At 37.4% G+C, this 14,585-nt stretch overlaps 1 protein-coding gene across 4 annotated transcripts in view; it reads right to left on the bottom strand.

Moving 5' to 3' along the window:
- Nucleotides 1–14,585, bottom strand: part of LOC120530997 (E3 ubiquitin-protein ligase HECW2-like) — a 368,650-nt gene that overhangs the window by 154,133 nt on the left and 199,932 nt on the right. For all 4 annotated transcript variants that reach the window (XM_039755889.1, XM_039755891.1, XM_039755890.1 and 1 more), the window contains one exon: nucleotides 10,848–10,923. In XM_039755889.1, coding sequence (XP_039611823.1) covers nucleotides 10,848–10,923 — 76 coding nt within the window. The remainder of the gene's footprint in view (nucleotides 1–10,847; nucleotides 10,924–14,585) is intronic.

The following is a 14,585-nucleotide window of genomic DNA, read 5'->3' as shown; positions in this document are numbered from 1 at the left end:
ACACGCCATCTATGGTCTAGTGACCCACATCCTGTTTAGAGAGGAATCAAAGCATTACACACATCTGAATCTGTTCCTTGGAGAGTCGCAGTCAGAGAGGCTGATGAAATGGTTCTTACAGATGACACAGCAGTTGTGACCCACTGGGCTGGCTACTTTAAGCAGCTGTTTAAAGCTGATACTCAGGCTAGGAAATTGGATATCTCTGGGTTCACAGTTCTTGAGGCTGATCCTCCCATTTAGCTGTGAACCAGCCAGTCTCACTGAGATTGCACAGGTGGTGAACCAGCTGAGGGTAGGGAAGTTTACAGGGATCTGTGGTATCCGGGGTGAACTTCTCCAGGCTGGTGGTAAGGCTGTCCTCCTGGAATTGCAAGCAATCTTTGCTCCCATTTAAGAGACGGGTATCATCCTAACTGACTGGAAAACGGGACTTGTCGTCCCTATCTGGAAAGGGAAGGGTGATTGCCTGGATTTCAGTAACTAAAGCGGGATAACACTGCCCTCAGTGCCAAGTAAGGTCCTTGCTAGGGTCATCCTCAATAGACTGCAGCAGTCTGGATTTACAGCCAAGTAGTCTACCATTGACCGTTCTCCTGGCACTGAGGGCTCCCGTAAAGTGCAAAGTCGGACTTCTAGAGACTTTGCGAGCTCCTCTACAAAATTGCTGAATACCATGGCTGGCCTATACATTGGTACTGTGAGTGCTGTACAAAGTGGAGGTAGAACCTCTGTGTTTTTCCCATTTGATTCTGGGGTTCGTCAGGGGTGTGTTATGCTCCTACTCTGTTCAACGCTTACAGTATATGAATTGGGTGTTGGGCAGGGTCATGCGGTCCATTGGCTGTAGGTCATCTGTTGGTGAAGAGAGATTAACTGATCTTGCCTTTGTTGATGATGCTGTGATATTTGTGGAGTCAATGGAGGCTCTGATCAAGGTTCCCAAGAGACCGGGCAAGGAGTATGAGTGTCTGGGCTTGCGAGTGTCCTGGATAAAAACTAAGATTCAGGCCTTTAATGACCACTTGGGCACAGCCATCAGTAGTGTGTCTGTCTGCGGAGAGAGAGTCAACCTTGTCGAGAAGTTTACTTATCTTGGCAGCGACGTTCATGTCTCTGGTGACTCTTTTTATGAAGTCAGTAGATGGATTGGGGGAGCATGGGGAGTTCATGAGGTGAATGGAAATAGGTGTGTGGTGCTCCCGATATCTGAGCAAAAAAGGTCCAAGTCTTTAGAGTGCTTGTGCTCCCTGTTTTGCTATATGGTTGCAAGGCACCAGCACTATCCAGTGACCTGAGATAAAGAATGTCTCTTCGGAGAACCCTTGGGGTACTGCTGATTTGACTTTGTGTCACATGAGCAGTTGCTCACAGAGTGCCAAACGAGGCACATTACCTGCATTGTGAGTGAGCGTCAGTTACGGCACTATGGCCGTATAGCATGATTCCCTAAGGGTGATCGGGCTCATAGGATCCTCATTGCTGAGGACCCAAGCGGCTGGACCAGGCCAAGAGGACACCCAGCTAGATGGTCATTTACAGAGGGTGAGACTGAACTGTGTGTCTGCCTGGGGGGTTGCCAACCAGGATCCAGAGCTGTTTCGTCGTGTGGTTGGTGCAGCAACGCACTATACCAGTGCATGCTTCCAACCTGACCTGATACATATAACATACTCCTAAACAGGAGGAAGTAAGTTGGAGAGTAAGATAAGCCATGACCAGTGACAGATGTTAAAAAAAAAAAAAGTTCACAATTTCATTTTCAGATGCTCTCAGTTAAATCCTCTTTACAGACAAACTTTAAAAAATAGTTAGCACAACTGGATGCAGTTAGTTAATACATTTAAAGGACATGGAGCATCATTTCTGGATGGAGTTAATCTAAGTATGCAACAAAATAAAAATGAGAAACAAAGTAATTACAACTACAATGACAAAAAGATGGCCTCTAAGGGTGGAGCTGAGCATGCGGTATTACATAAGAAAATTTTGAAGGACTTTCATAACTGATATTTACATATTGGGCAATAGTTGCTACAAAAGGTAAAACAGAGTTCCAGTTAATTATGATCAAAAGTGAAAATCTTTTTCAATACATGGTTTCCTAAATATAAATTACAAATATATTTTAAATTTCATGTAGTACAATATTAATAGTTCACTCTATACATATCTGCACCACTCTATAGAATACCAGAACATGTCTTAGTACAGGGGACTTCATTCACAGTCCTGGAGAACCGCAGTGGCAACAGGTTTTCATTCCAGTCAGTTTCGTAATTAGAACTCAGTCTGTGCTGATAATGAAACTTGAAATTTAATATATATGCCTTGTTACCATTTCATTCATCAAAGACAAATTTTAGTTACATTGTAGATCAGAGGACTTCAATTATAGTCCTGAAGGTCTGCAGTGGCTGCAGGTTTTCACTTCAACCAATTTCCTAATTAGAAACCATTTATTTACTACTAAAGTTATATGTTTTTTGGGATTCATTTTAGTTACCTTGCCTGTTACAATTTGGAAATCTTTGCAGCTGCATTTAAGTTTTAATTGTTGCCTGTTTTCTTAACCAGACATTAGTTAATAATGAAATACAGATAACCAATAAACCAGAAGCTCTCCAGCTAACATGCTTCCTTTTACACCTGTGTATATGCACCATGAAGTATCTGTGTTAAAAAATGCTTAGAAATAAATGAGAGGGGAATTGGAAGAAGCATTAAGTTTAAATCTGCTCCGTTCTACAGTGCAATAAAATTTTTTCTTGGAAGAATCAAAGCACCAACAGGCTAAATAGTTAAATACCACATTTCATTATCTACAAGGACTGTCTTCTAATTAGGAAACTAATTGGATGGAAAACCTGCAGTCACTGCGGCCATCCAGGTTCATGATTGAGGATGCCTGTCTTAAGAGTATGCAGCTAGAGTACCGCAACTCTGCTAGCAGGAGTCCTGGCATATACCACTAAGCCACTGCAGATGATTGAAAATGCAACAGCACACCTGGTGCTAAATCAGCTGAGGTGGGGCACATGTCACTTCCTTCTTCAGATCACTATACTGGCTTTCTGTAGTGGCACATATTAAGTTCAGATCCCTGATGCCTGCATACAGAGTAGTCAGTCAATGGATCAGCACATACTGTATATATACATACATATATGGAGACACTTGTGAGGCTGCTTGCTCCTTCTCAACCACTCAGGCCAGCTGATGAATGGCGTCTGGTGATGACACCTCTGTGTGGTATTAAATCTCAGTTCAGATTCTTTTCATGATATCTCCCAGGCAATGGAACGAGCTGCCCACCTCTATGTAGAATTGTGACTCTCTCAGTGTTTTGAAGAAGCATTTATTCAGTAAATTTCTGTCTTAAGTGATATTAGTTCTTAGGTTTTATTATCTAGGTATTATAACTTGCTTGATTTATTTATCTGAGCTTTCCACTTGTGATGATCAACTTTCTAACCTTGTTCTGTAATATTTTTCCTCAAACAGCTCCCTAGACAGATGTTACTTGATTATGTTGACCTCTTAAGTCACTTTATATAAATGTAAATGTTACATATTGTGTAATTAGAGTGACCAGATATTCTCAGTAATATGGAAAGAATAAACTGACTACACAATGCACAACTTAAACACCAGATTCAGGGGCTGACCAGTAGCAGTGTTAACCACAGCGCAGCCAGATGTTTGCCAGATAATGCAGAGTCAACAAATATATTAAAAAAATATTTTCCAACACCAGGACTCTATGCATCTTTAAATCAAGGGTATCATACAAAGTGGAAGGTGCACAAGAAAATCTACCTTGGTGGCTTTTTCAAATTTAGCGCCATCAGGCAGTCCTCCTGGAGGGTGGGTGAAGATAAAAATGTCACCCTTTTTTAAGATGTAAATGGTATTAGGCTTTTTATATCTTTTGACTTGCTTGCATTGCATAACCTCGACAGGCCTGCTGCATGTGTCAGAAAGGCAGTTTTGCATATTATGAAAAGCACCATTTCTCTAGATTATAAATTACATTGAGCATATGGTAAAAAAATTGGAAAAAAACTGGTTAAGAGGAAAAATTTGAAGAACACTGCAAACATTATACAATCTCATCTCATTATCCCAAACTGCTTTTCCTGGTGTAGGTCATAGTGGCAGCAGGCCAAGCAGGGCAGCCCAGACTTCCCTGTTCCCACCTACAGATTCAAACTCTTCCTGTGGAATTCCCGGGTATTTTCAAGACCGGTTGGGAGATATAACCCCCCCAGCATGTCCTGCATGTGCCGCAGGGTCTCTGCCAAATGGGATGTGCCCAAAGAAGTTCTAGAAGGAGCTGCCCTGGTGGCAGCCTTGCCACGTGTCCAAGCCACCACAAATGGCTCCTCTCGATCTGGAGATGCAGCGCCATTATTTAGAGGCTCATTCAAATTACTGAGCATCGCACACCATCAAGGAGTGTCAGCACAGCAACTCTATGAAGTAACTTCATTTCTGCTACTTGTACTCGGTTTCACTGTTTTGGTCAATACCTACAGCTCATAAGTGGGACAGATAGATAGATTGACTGGCAAATTTTATTTCTAGACTTAGCTCCCACTTAATCAGCACAGACCGGTACAGTGCCTGTAGAACAGCAACCACCACTCCAATCCACTTGTCGGTCTCATATTCCTGTCTTCCATCATTTGTGAACATGATCCTGAAATACTTGAACTCTTCTACCAAGCGCAGTTGTTCCCTCCTAACCTGGGGGCTCATGTATAAACAGTCCGTAAACACAAAAACTAAACTTAATGTAAAGCTATGCACATTCTGACAGCGTCCACATACCATGTGTACGCACATTTCTGCTCGGTTATGTAAATGGGCAGCACCCAGCATCAGAGTAGTGCTAGTGTTTCTGTGTGGTTTCACTTTATTTTTTAGATTTGCATCCTTGACATGGGATTTATCAAATACACCAAAATTAATTGTATATCATTTACAGTCATTTCGTTGTAATCAATCTGCCACAATAGTTGCACAGAATGGCCAAACTATTCCAACTACTATAGCTGCTTTAGCATTGTTAGAAGGTATTGCAAATGAAGAATTAGAAGAGAACACGGATTTAGAGATCATATTAATTTCTTGTATCATAATGATGACTGATTTCTAAATCGATTTAGATTACCAAGAGCAATCATCTTGGAGCTGTGTGCTGTTAGAATACTAGAATGTATACTTGATATTATTTTTATGATGAAATGCATTAAAGTATGTATATTACATTTTACAGATAAATTGTTAATTTAAATCATGTAGACTGTTAATAATTAAACATGTGGGGGCACAGTAGCATGACAGTAGTGCTGCTGCTTCACAGTAAGGGGATCACGTCCCGGGTGTTCCCTGCCTGGTGTTTGTTTGTATGTTTTCCTTGTGGGTGTCCTCCGTGTGCTTCACTTTCATTCCAAGGCCATGCAGGAAAGAGGATCTGGTGATGCTAAATTGACGCTACTAGGGTATGTGTGCTCATATTCACCCTGGCGCCCTGTCCTGGGATTATTCCTGCCTTGACTGTCGTGACCCTGGGTGGATGGAATAAGTAAACAAGTATAACGAAGATTTTTCAATGTTCCTTAAATGTTCTGAAGAATCGCCATTCTAAGCTTACAGATGGTTTTATATTTATAAAAGATGTTTATTGTATGCTGATTGGTTGAGTGGAGAAAGAAAACGGATGGACAGGAATGGGGGTTGGTACATTTGACAGAGACAGTACTGCTGCAATAAAGGAATCCAGAAGAACATCCATTAAATTCCCAGGACACCATGTCACAATATCTCTAAAAAGTGACTTCAAAAGCAGCTGCATGTTCAATGCAGAGAACATTTATAGCAGTTTTGACAAAGCTCCGAGAGGCTAGATGTATAAGTGAGTATCCCACTGATTTAACTGAAATAATGTGTAACTGTTGGGTTCATGAGTTGGTTGTCAGGGACACAGACACAGAATTCAATGGATGTTCTTCTCAGTGGGCTTTCTTTATTACAGCTGTGGTGTTTATATAAAACGTACCACACCCCAGTTTCTATCCGTTCTTTTTCTTTCCCCACATAACCAATCGCCACACAATAAACGTCTTTGCGATAGTAAAACTAGTTATAAACTTAGAACACTGAGTGTTCCAAAATTTTAAGGAACATTAAAAAAAAACTTTGTTATACATGTTTAATTATTCCATTTAGGATTGTGTTCATAACAGCAAGCATCGTGCACAAGGCAGGAACATCTTCTGGATGGGGTGCCAGCTCATCGAAAGGTGAATACAAGCATACACATACACTAGTAGCATCAATTTAACATCACCAAATACCCTAACCTGCATGCCGAGGAAACCCACCAGGAAAACACACAAACTCCAGACAGGAAACACCCAGGACATGACCCCCTTAATGTGAAGCAACAACATTACCGCTGTGCCACCGTGCCCACATATTAAAAATGTGTTAATGCATTTCATCAGGAAAATATCAAGTAAACATCTTAGTATTTTAATATGTTCAGACAGCTGTAGTATCATGAATGTAATGTATTCTGTGTGGCGATCACTGCCTGTGTGCCCCTGTTGGCGTAACAGAAACCCCGTTTAAGAAGTACAATTAACGACTGGGTTGGGGAACATACAGAATACAAAGCATTTAACATGCTACTTTACTTACAATGGGGTTTGAGAAACTCTAGTAAATTAAACATCAATTTTAAGATGAAGTTTAAAAAGTTCTAATTTAATGACAAATTAAACTATGAAATTAAAGTGAAAATTTCGAGATTAAAGTGGAAATTTCACTAAGGGAAGATTACTACTTGTTTTGTCCAACATCTGGTGAGGCTGTGTCCCACTGACATTCAATTCAGAAATGCCACTGCCAAAACCAAAGGGATTTTAGATTGCAATAAGCCAGCCGAGGTAAACTAAGATAATGGTTGTTAAGTCAGTTTTGGTTGTAAATAGGGCTTCTCTTTATGACGTTAGTACTACCTTACTGCAGAGAGAATTCCATTACACTGCTGCATATTGCTGTTCTGCATTTACACTCTTGGATGATCAGTTCTGAACCTTAAACTTGTCAAGAGCACACACTGAGTCAGCACTCTAACAAGGACGACCAGTGAGATCAGATGGTGCTGTTGTTCCAGTCAGTAACACAATGCATTATTAAAATGCACAGCGGTCTGCAGAATCCAAGATGTGCACAGAATTCTTAATAGAAGTGCAGTGCTTTCCCAAGCAATTCTGCAGTAAGAATTACAGGGAACTCCATGGCTCAAATTGCCAGCTGGAGTCATGATGTAATTCTCAACACATGCTTCCAGACAAATTGGGAAATGTTACATAGTAGTCATTTATGTGGCATCAGAACATTTTATTTTAATGTTTTTTTTTAAATAACAAGTAAGTAGATAATGGTACAGAGGATATATTTCTGCAAAAAGAAATACCCAAAGTGGCTGAGTAGTTTTGCATGTTGGCAATACAGTCTCATCACACCACATGGACAATGCATCATTTCTAGACTGATGATATTTCTAAGCTCTCCTTGTAGATGAAGATGTTCCATTCGGCACTGATAACTACCATAGCTCTAAGCCAAGCTGATGAAATGCTAATTTTAAATTCCTACAATGTAAAACTGTCTGAATGAACATTGCAACTGACTAGCAAAACATTCAAAGAAGATTTGTAGCCATGTCTATTAAATCAAAATCATCAGAGAGATAGGTGTAATAATGAATGAATTAAGAGAGTGTTTGGAAAAGGGTCATCAAAATTTATACCATTCAAGTAAATAAGTAAGAAAGTCTGGAGGGGATTATGTAAACATGAAACAATTAAAGAAGTATCAAGACAGTTTTTTAAAAAGAGGAAAATAGGCAGCACTGAAAGAAAAACTTCATAGAAAAAAATCTCCCTGAAAAGAGGCATTATAGTTCCAGTTTCACTGTGGACAGTATCTTATATTTTCCAGGCTTTACAAATCATATTTTATAAGGGGTGCCGGGAGGTCATATATAGTTTAATGAAGTGTTTCTCTATTCCTCTATGCAACTGCTTTACTGGTTGGTGAGTGGTGCCACACAGTTAATCGTATATCAGTCGTGATTACAATTATGTATGTCTCGATATACTAATCGTGGAAAGTAAAAATGACTGCATTCTATTTTCTCTCATAAATTATGCTTTCCCAGTTACAGACTGCTCTATTCAGCATTGGAGTGTTGTCACCAAGCACAGACACATTCACTAAGCAGAAATGCATTGGCAAATCAGAGGCACTCACATCATTAGGACTAATGACGTGCAAATTGCTGAACACATTTTTAGGAGTCTCATCCCAATAACAATTTTTATAAAGTGTGTGTATATTTTTCTGTAGGCGGCACCTTCCAACAAAATTTAAAAATTTAAGTAGTGTTAAACCTACAGTAGATCACCTGACATTTACGTACTAAAATGAAGAGAATTGAACTTTACTGGAAATATTTTTTCAAAAGTGTACTGTGCAAACATTTATACAGCTATTTCAAATTCAACCTCATGCCCGGTATGAAGAGTGCATAACAGCTAAGAAAGCAGCACCATTATCTATTTCTGCTAAAATACATGTTTGTATCCTGCAGACTACTACAAACAAAATCAGATAACAGCAGTTATGTATTTTATCAAAAGACAAATATTTTTAAAATGATCAACACTCAGGGTAAGAGAAGTCATTCCCTCCTGCAATTATTCTTCCAAAGTAATGTTGCCTGTACTTCATTAGAAATGTCAGAAAAAAATCAAAATAGGTTTGAAACAAATGATACTTGATGCATCTATGACCAATTTAAGGGTGAGTAGAACTATGGAAGCATGGCTGAGCATAACAGTTCACTGTAATGATGAAGAATACATGCTGAAAAGCAAATACTTGCAATGCTGCTTCTTTAAATGAGTGTGCTTTGTGTTACAATACTTTCCTCTAGAATGGGGAAACAACTGCTCAGGGAATGAGTCTGGTGGCAACATGTAACAGTGTCTTACTATCTAATGCTTCTGGAATATTCTGTAAACGTTTAATGTGTTTACATACATGATGTCATGCAGAAGCACTTTGCAGCCATTTTCAGGGCTCTAAAAAGGTTAGCAATACCATGTCTAGCCAGGAGGAGGTTCAATCATTTATAATTTCCCCCTTCCCATCCATAGTCCAGAGGTGTCTCGACCAGATGAGGAGTGAGATCATTTCCCCTTTCGATTTTATCCGGAGCTCACCCCTTCCTGCTTTTTCCCATAAGAGTCTAGTTCTAATTTCTTTCTTTTTATAGCTGTGGCTGTGTTTTTAAACCCTTGTTCGCTATTTTCTTTTGAAAATTTCATACACCACCTTCCATTAAACAGGATTGTCCTCTGAAACCCCAGCTCCTTGTTGTTAAACATGTGTCTTTTTATTTACAATGTATAAACTGAGATTGTGTTTACTGTAACTTCTTACTCTTATTTAAGATTATATTATTTGCTTTGATTTTGCATACACAAGCAACATTTGTTTAATTAATACAGTTGAATCCCAATTTAACACTTCCATGTTTTACTTTTTCCCATTTTATACATTTCTGAATGCTAAGTGATGGTGATGGCAGAGTTCAGAAAAAAGAGGAATATATGTTATACTTAAATTTTATTTTATACTAAGGGGCAAAGCCCCCTGCTCGCTTCGGTCAACCCTCTGCCACTCGCGTTGTGTTCTGCGCTTTGATGATATAAAAGCCTGTACAGCAGCTGTCCTTTTGTCTCACTGCTTTGTCTTACGGGATGTCAAAGTGTCTCTCGTAGGACGTCAAAGGTTCTTCCGAGAAGATCACGTCTGTTTTTATTATTATTATATATATATATATATATATATATATATATATATATATATATATATATATATATATATATATATATATATATATATATATATATACACACACACACACAACCACTGGTAATTTAATGTCTTTACTTACAAAAGTGATAAAATTTTATAATAACAAGTGTGCTGAATCTTTGTTGTAAAAAATAAAAAGAAACATTATTAAACACTAAATCTTTATTTTTTCAACTAATCCGATATTTAACAATTTTCAATTAACAATTTTTTAAGTGGTTCGCTGCAAAGTGGGGATTCTATTGTACTGCATTTAAACAGAATACCCCAAAGGGAGAAACCCAATAAGCAGTCCTAGGACATACTGAAGAGATTATATCTCTGTGTAAAGTGCTTGTAGAAGCTGCTAGGAATAAGATGGCCTGGTCAGCCCAGCTCATCGTGTTTTGACTATGAAACTCATCAGGATAAGTACAATAAAAATGAGTATGATGATGACAGTCTTTTCAGTTGTTTAATAAATTCTTCAATGAAAATGAAATATAGAGGTGCTGGAAAAATAAGTTTTGACACAGTATGTTAATGGAATTAATTGATTTCCTGAAGCCATTAATTTTGATACAGGTTTAAGGAGAAGGAGAGGCTAATACCAAAAGTTTTGGGAAGAAGACAAGAATTACACCAAAACGAGGCAACCACCCCTGGTAAGGTGACATTAAAACAGTGATCACTGTTGTAATTAATATATATTTATATCCAGTTAAATAAAAATGTACTCCTTATATTATTCATTAATGAATTAGTTTTAACCATATGGAAAATAAGAACCTGATGCAGCATAAGCTCACTAAGAACAAGGCATAATAAACCAGAATGTGTGCATTCAAGCAAGCCCGTCAAATCTCATGCTCTGTTAGTACTGTAAATAATATGAAAAAGCTAATTACCTGAAAGTGTAAAGCTGATTAGTTTCCGACAATGCTCTGCCACAGTTCCGCCCTCAGTCAGGCCTTCTGATCCCACCTAAAAGAAGCAATTCAAAATCAATATGAATTAATATCTCAAAGAAAAATATGGCACATTTGAAAAGAAATGAATGATACATTACAACAGCGTCAGTCAGGAAATAAAATTTATTAAAAATAAAATACAAAATTGAAGGGTATGCATACACAAGGCAGCATCTGTCTTTAATTTAAGACATTATTACGATTACTTGGCCTTGGGCTATACATGAAATGCACAGTAACAATGAAATTGCTTTCTAAAAGGTGACATAATAGAATTATTCAGGCCCAACAGTAGTATAATGATTCTGCTGCATCCCAACTAATTCCTGCGTTAACAAATATCCCGGTCTTAAAATCAATTTTTTAGTTTATCCAATGTAAGTCTATACAGCGTCTCAGTCCGCTCCTCTGCCCTGTAAAGTGTGAGCTGGAAGCACCAGAAAAATCCTCGGGGAAACAGGCAAGGATCTCCGGATACCTAACAGCATGTTTTCAACTCTTTTCAGGAAAGAACCAAAAACAAGATCAAATGCAAAAAGTTCACTTTCTGACTGCAACAAAGAAAGACGTCCATCTGTTACTAGGTGTAATTTGTGAGAGATGCATCCTAGCCCTGAAAACTTTTAAAAGATCCACTGCAGACTAACAAAGGACACTTAATGTGGCTGTGAGACACACTTTAAGCAAAGCTTTGGACTTTGATAACCAAGAAGAACTGAAGTTCTAAAAGACCTATATGATAGAATAGAATAGAATTCATTATTGGGGGAAAGAAAACTTATTTTGAGTGTTGTGTTCTGCTGGTTGGATAAGCAACTCACAACAGACACAACAGTCAGCAGTTACACATAACTGGAAGTTGGCATTTCCCTTTGGTAAGCGCTGAGAACTGAATCCGAATGTCCCACCAATGAAAAGGTGAGAAGAACCAGTAATGAGAAGCGGTGTACTTCTGATTGAATTGTGCATTATTTTGCATTCTGTTTTATTATATATATATATATATATATATATATATATATATATATAGATATATATATATATATATATATATATATATATATAGAGAGAGAGAGAGAGAGAGAGAGAGAGAGAGAGAGAGAGAGAGAGATTTTTTTTAATTATTAGATAATTTTAAAAATTTGGTTAAATAAAGCAGATAAAATATAGAAATTATAAGTTAGCAATGATGGCAGTCACTCAAAATCGAAATAAAATTAAAACCAAAGTTTTAGCTCGTGAGACTCACCTGATTAAAATTCAAGTCACAATGATGTGATTCTTACTTTGAATTTTCAGCAGAAGATGAAGTTTGACCTATTTTTTCGTTTTGTAGGTCAATTTTAAAGCAGTTAGTCTAAATTAATCTGATCATCAAAATACAGACCAATATTTTTGCGCATTCTATAAAGGTTTACATAAAATAAAAACCTGCTACGCATCAGAGATGTGCTTTCATTTTAATTCCTGCATGGCAAGTCACAGGCCAACACTGTTTTCTCTAAAAGTATAAGAGTTTTATTTAAAAAAAAAATCACAATGAGTACTTTAATTTCCACTCACTTAACTTTTGCAAAATATCATATTGAAATTGAAATGTTCCTACAGTACTTCTATCTATCTCATTGCTTTGTAACTCAATATATTTTTAGTTCTCTATGTGAGGAAAAACATTCTAATCATTGTGCAAAATTGAACTGTAAGCAGCTTCCTTCTGTACATTCATGTTTTAACTGAATACTCATTTTAAAGATGGCATCACCTTTCTTACTTCCCTCATAAGTTTAAATTCACCCATCATTCGTTTATCAAAAGTGTCAAAGCTGTTTTAAAAGAATTAGCTTGAGTACCACTTCAACAGCACAAACCCCCAAGGTGTATGGCAAGAAATCACTGACTTTAGAAGCAAAAACAACCACCCTTCAGCCACCATTTGCACTGAAAGAGAAGGTTAAACAGCTCCTTAGCTCACTTTGACATGAGTAATGGCGGAAAATGTAGTGGGAGCCCCGATAATCGAAATAAACTTGCCATTCAGTCAAAGCACAGTATAATATGCAGGCTATGTGAGGTGAAGGTCCGGAAGGCAGCAGGACTACACGGAATACAAGGTTGGGTCTAGCAGGGGTATTCACTGACATTTTATTTTAAATACTACAATCAAAGGTCAAAGCTTTGGAAAAATTAAAATGGATGCAGTGATATGCACCACTATGCTCAAATGCTTTTCTTGTTTCTTAGTAGAATTCTTCCATTTAGCAAATCTCCCTCACGTAAACCAATAACAGTACTTCTTGATATGCATTACTAAAACTTTTCTTCAATAATTGCTTCCAGACAATTACCAATAACCCACTTTTAACTAACTGGCTCATAGTGACAGAGTTGGTCCCATTATCCTTTTTTAGAATTATGGTAACATTAAGTAGCATCCAATAATTACAAGTTTCCCTACCATGCACTTATTTATAAAAATACATGCTAAGGATTCATGAGCAAATTCACCTGCTTCTCAGAGATCTCTTGAGTAAATGTTATCCAGTACCAGCAACTTAATATCATTTAATAGTATTATTTATTAATTAATCAATATTCTCTACATATTCTGGAAGGTATGACTTCTTGACACTTGAAAACCTTGGAAAAGTATAAACTGTGAGCATTTACTACTGTATATCTTTCTGCATATTTCATTTTCCCCTTGCTGTTACTTATACAATTCATCTCCTCCTGAGATATCTGTTTACAGCTTAAAATAACTTCTTGAGATCAACTTTTATATTTTCAGTGATACTCTTCTACAACTCACATTTGGCTTTTCATAATCCATATTATATTACAGTATGCCCTTGTATGTTCAAAACTCCAGCATTAGCTGTAGTGCTTACCTATCTTGAATATATCATGCAGCTGCTTTTTCCAATTTATTCACTAAAAGCTTACTCATGTACTTAAGGAGTTTGTGAAAGTCTTTTTGTACTTCTAAATATTGTGAGAAACATTCCTGCATCAAATGTATCATTAAACCTACCTGAATGCTCCTTGACTGTCATTGCATTTGCTTAGCATTTACCTTACTAAATTAAATTTCACTGCTTTAGTTTGTATATATAGAGTGTGCTCTGCAAAAAAAGAAACTTACTATTTATTATGATTATTCAGCTATGTCGATGATATACTGTTGTTTGCCAATTCAACACATTCCTTGCAGATACACAGCAAGAAAACACAAGTGAGACTCAATTTAGATTCACTTTAACTTGATTATCCAGAAAAGAGTACATTTATTTACACGAATCAGCTGAATGGAATGTATCTGGAATACTGCTGGAACAAACAACTATGAGATTTCAGAGCAGGCATCATCTAGGGCACCGTGATGGAGCCATAGACTTTGTGTAGCAGCTTTTGATCAAGTCATACTACAATATGCAAGTTTTCAGGAGCGAAAACAAGATCACAGGGCCATCGAGAAAGTTAAAAATTAGGTCAGATATGTTAAAGATGACATTCCCAAAAACACTGCATGAATAAAAAAAATGACCAAACAATTAACATGTAAAGGAGTGCCTAGTAAAACTTGGGAGTAAGGCAGAAATGGCTAGCCTAGCCATTAAAATGGAAAGGGTCAAAATCATTTTACTCTGATGTCCAAAAGGTACTGTTTAAAGCCAT

Source organism: Polypterus senegalus, chromosome 6, assembly GCF_016835505.1.
Source record: "Polypterus senegalus isolate Bchr_013 chromosome 6, ASM1683550v1, whole genome shotgun sequence".
In the NCBI taxonomy this organism is placed as follows: Eukaryota; Metazoa; Chordata; class Cladistia; order Polypteriformes; family Polypteridae; genus Polypterus; species Polypterus senegalus.
This window is presented reverse-complemented; position numbering and strand designations above follow the sequence as displayed.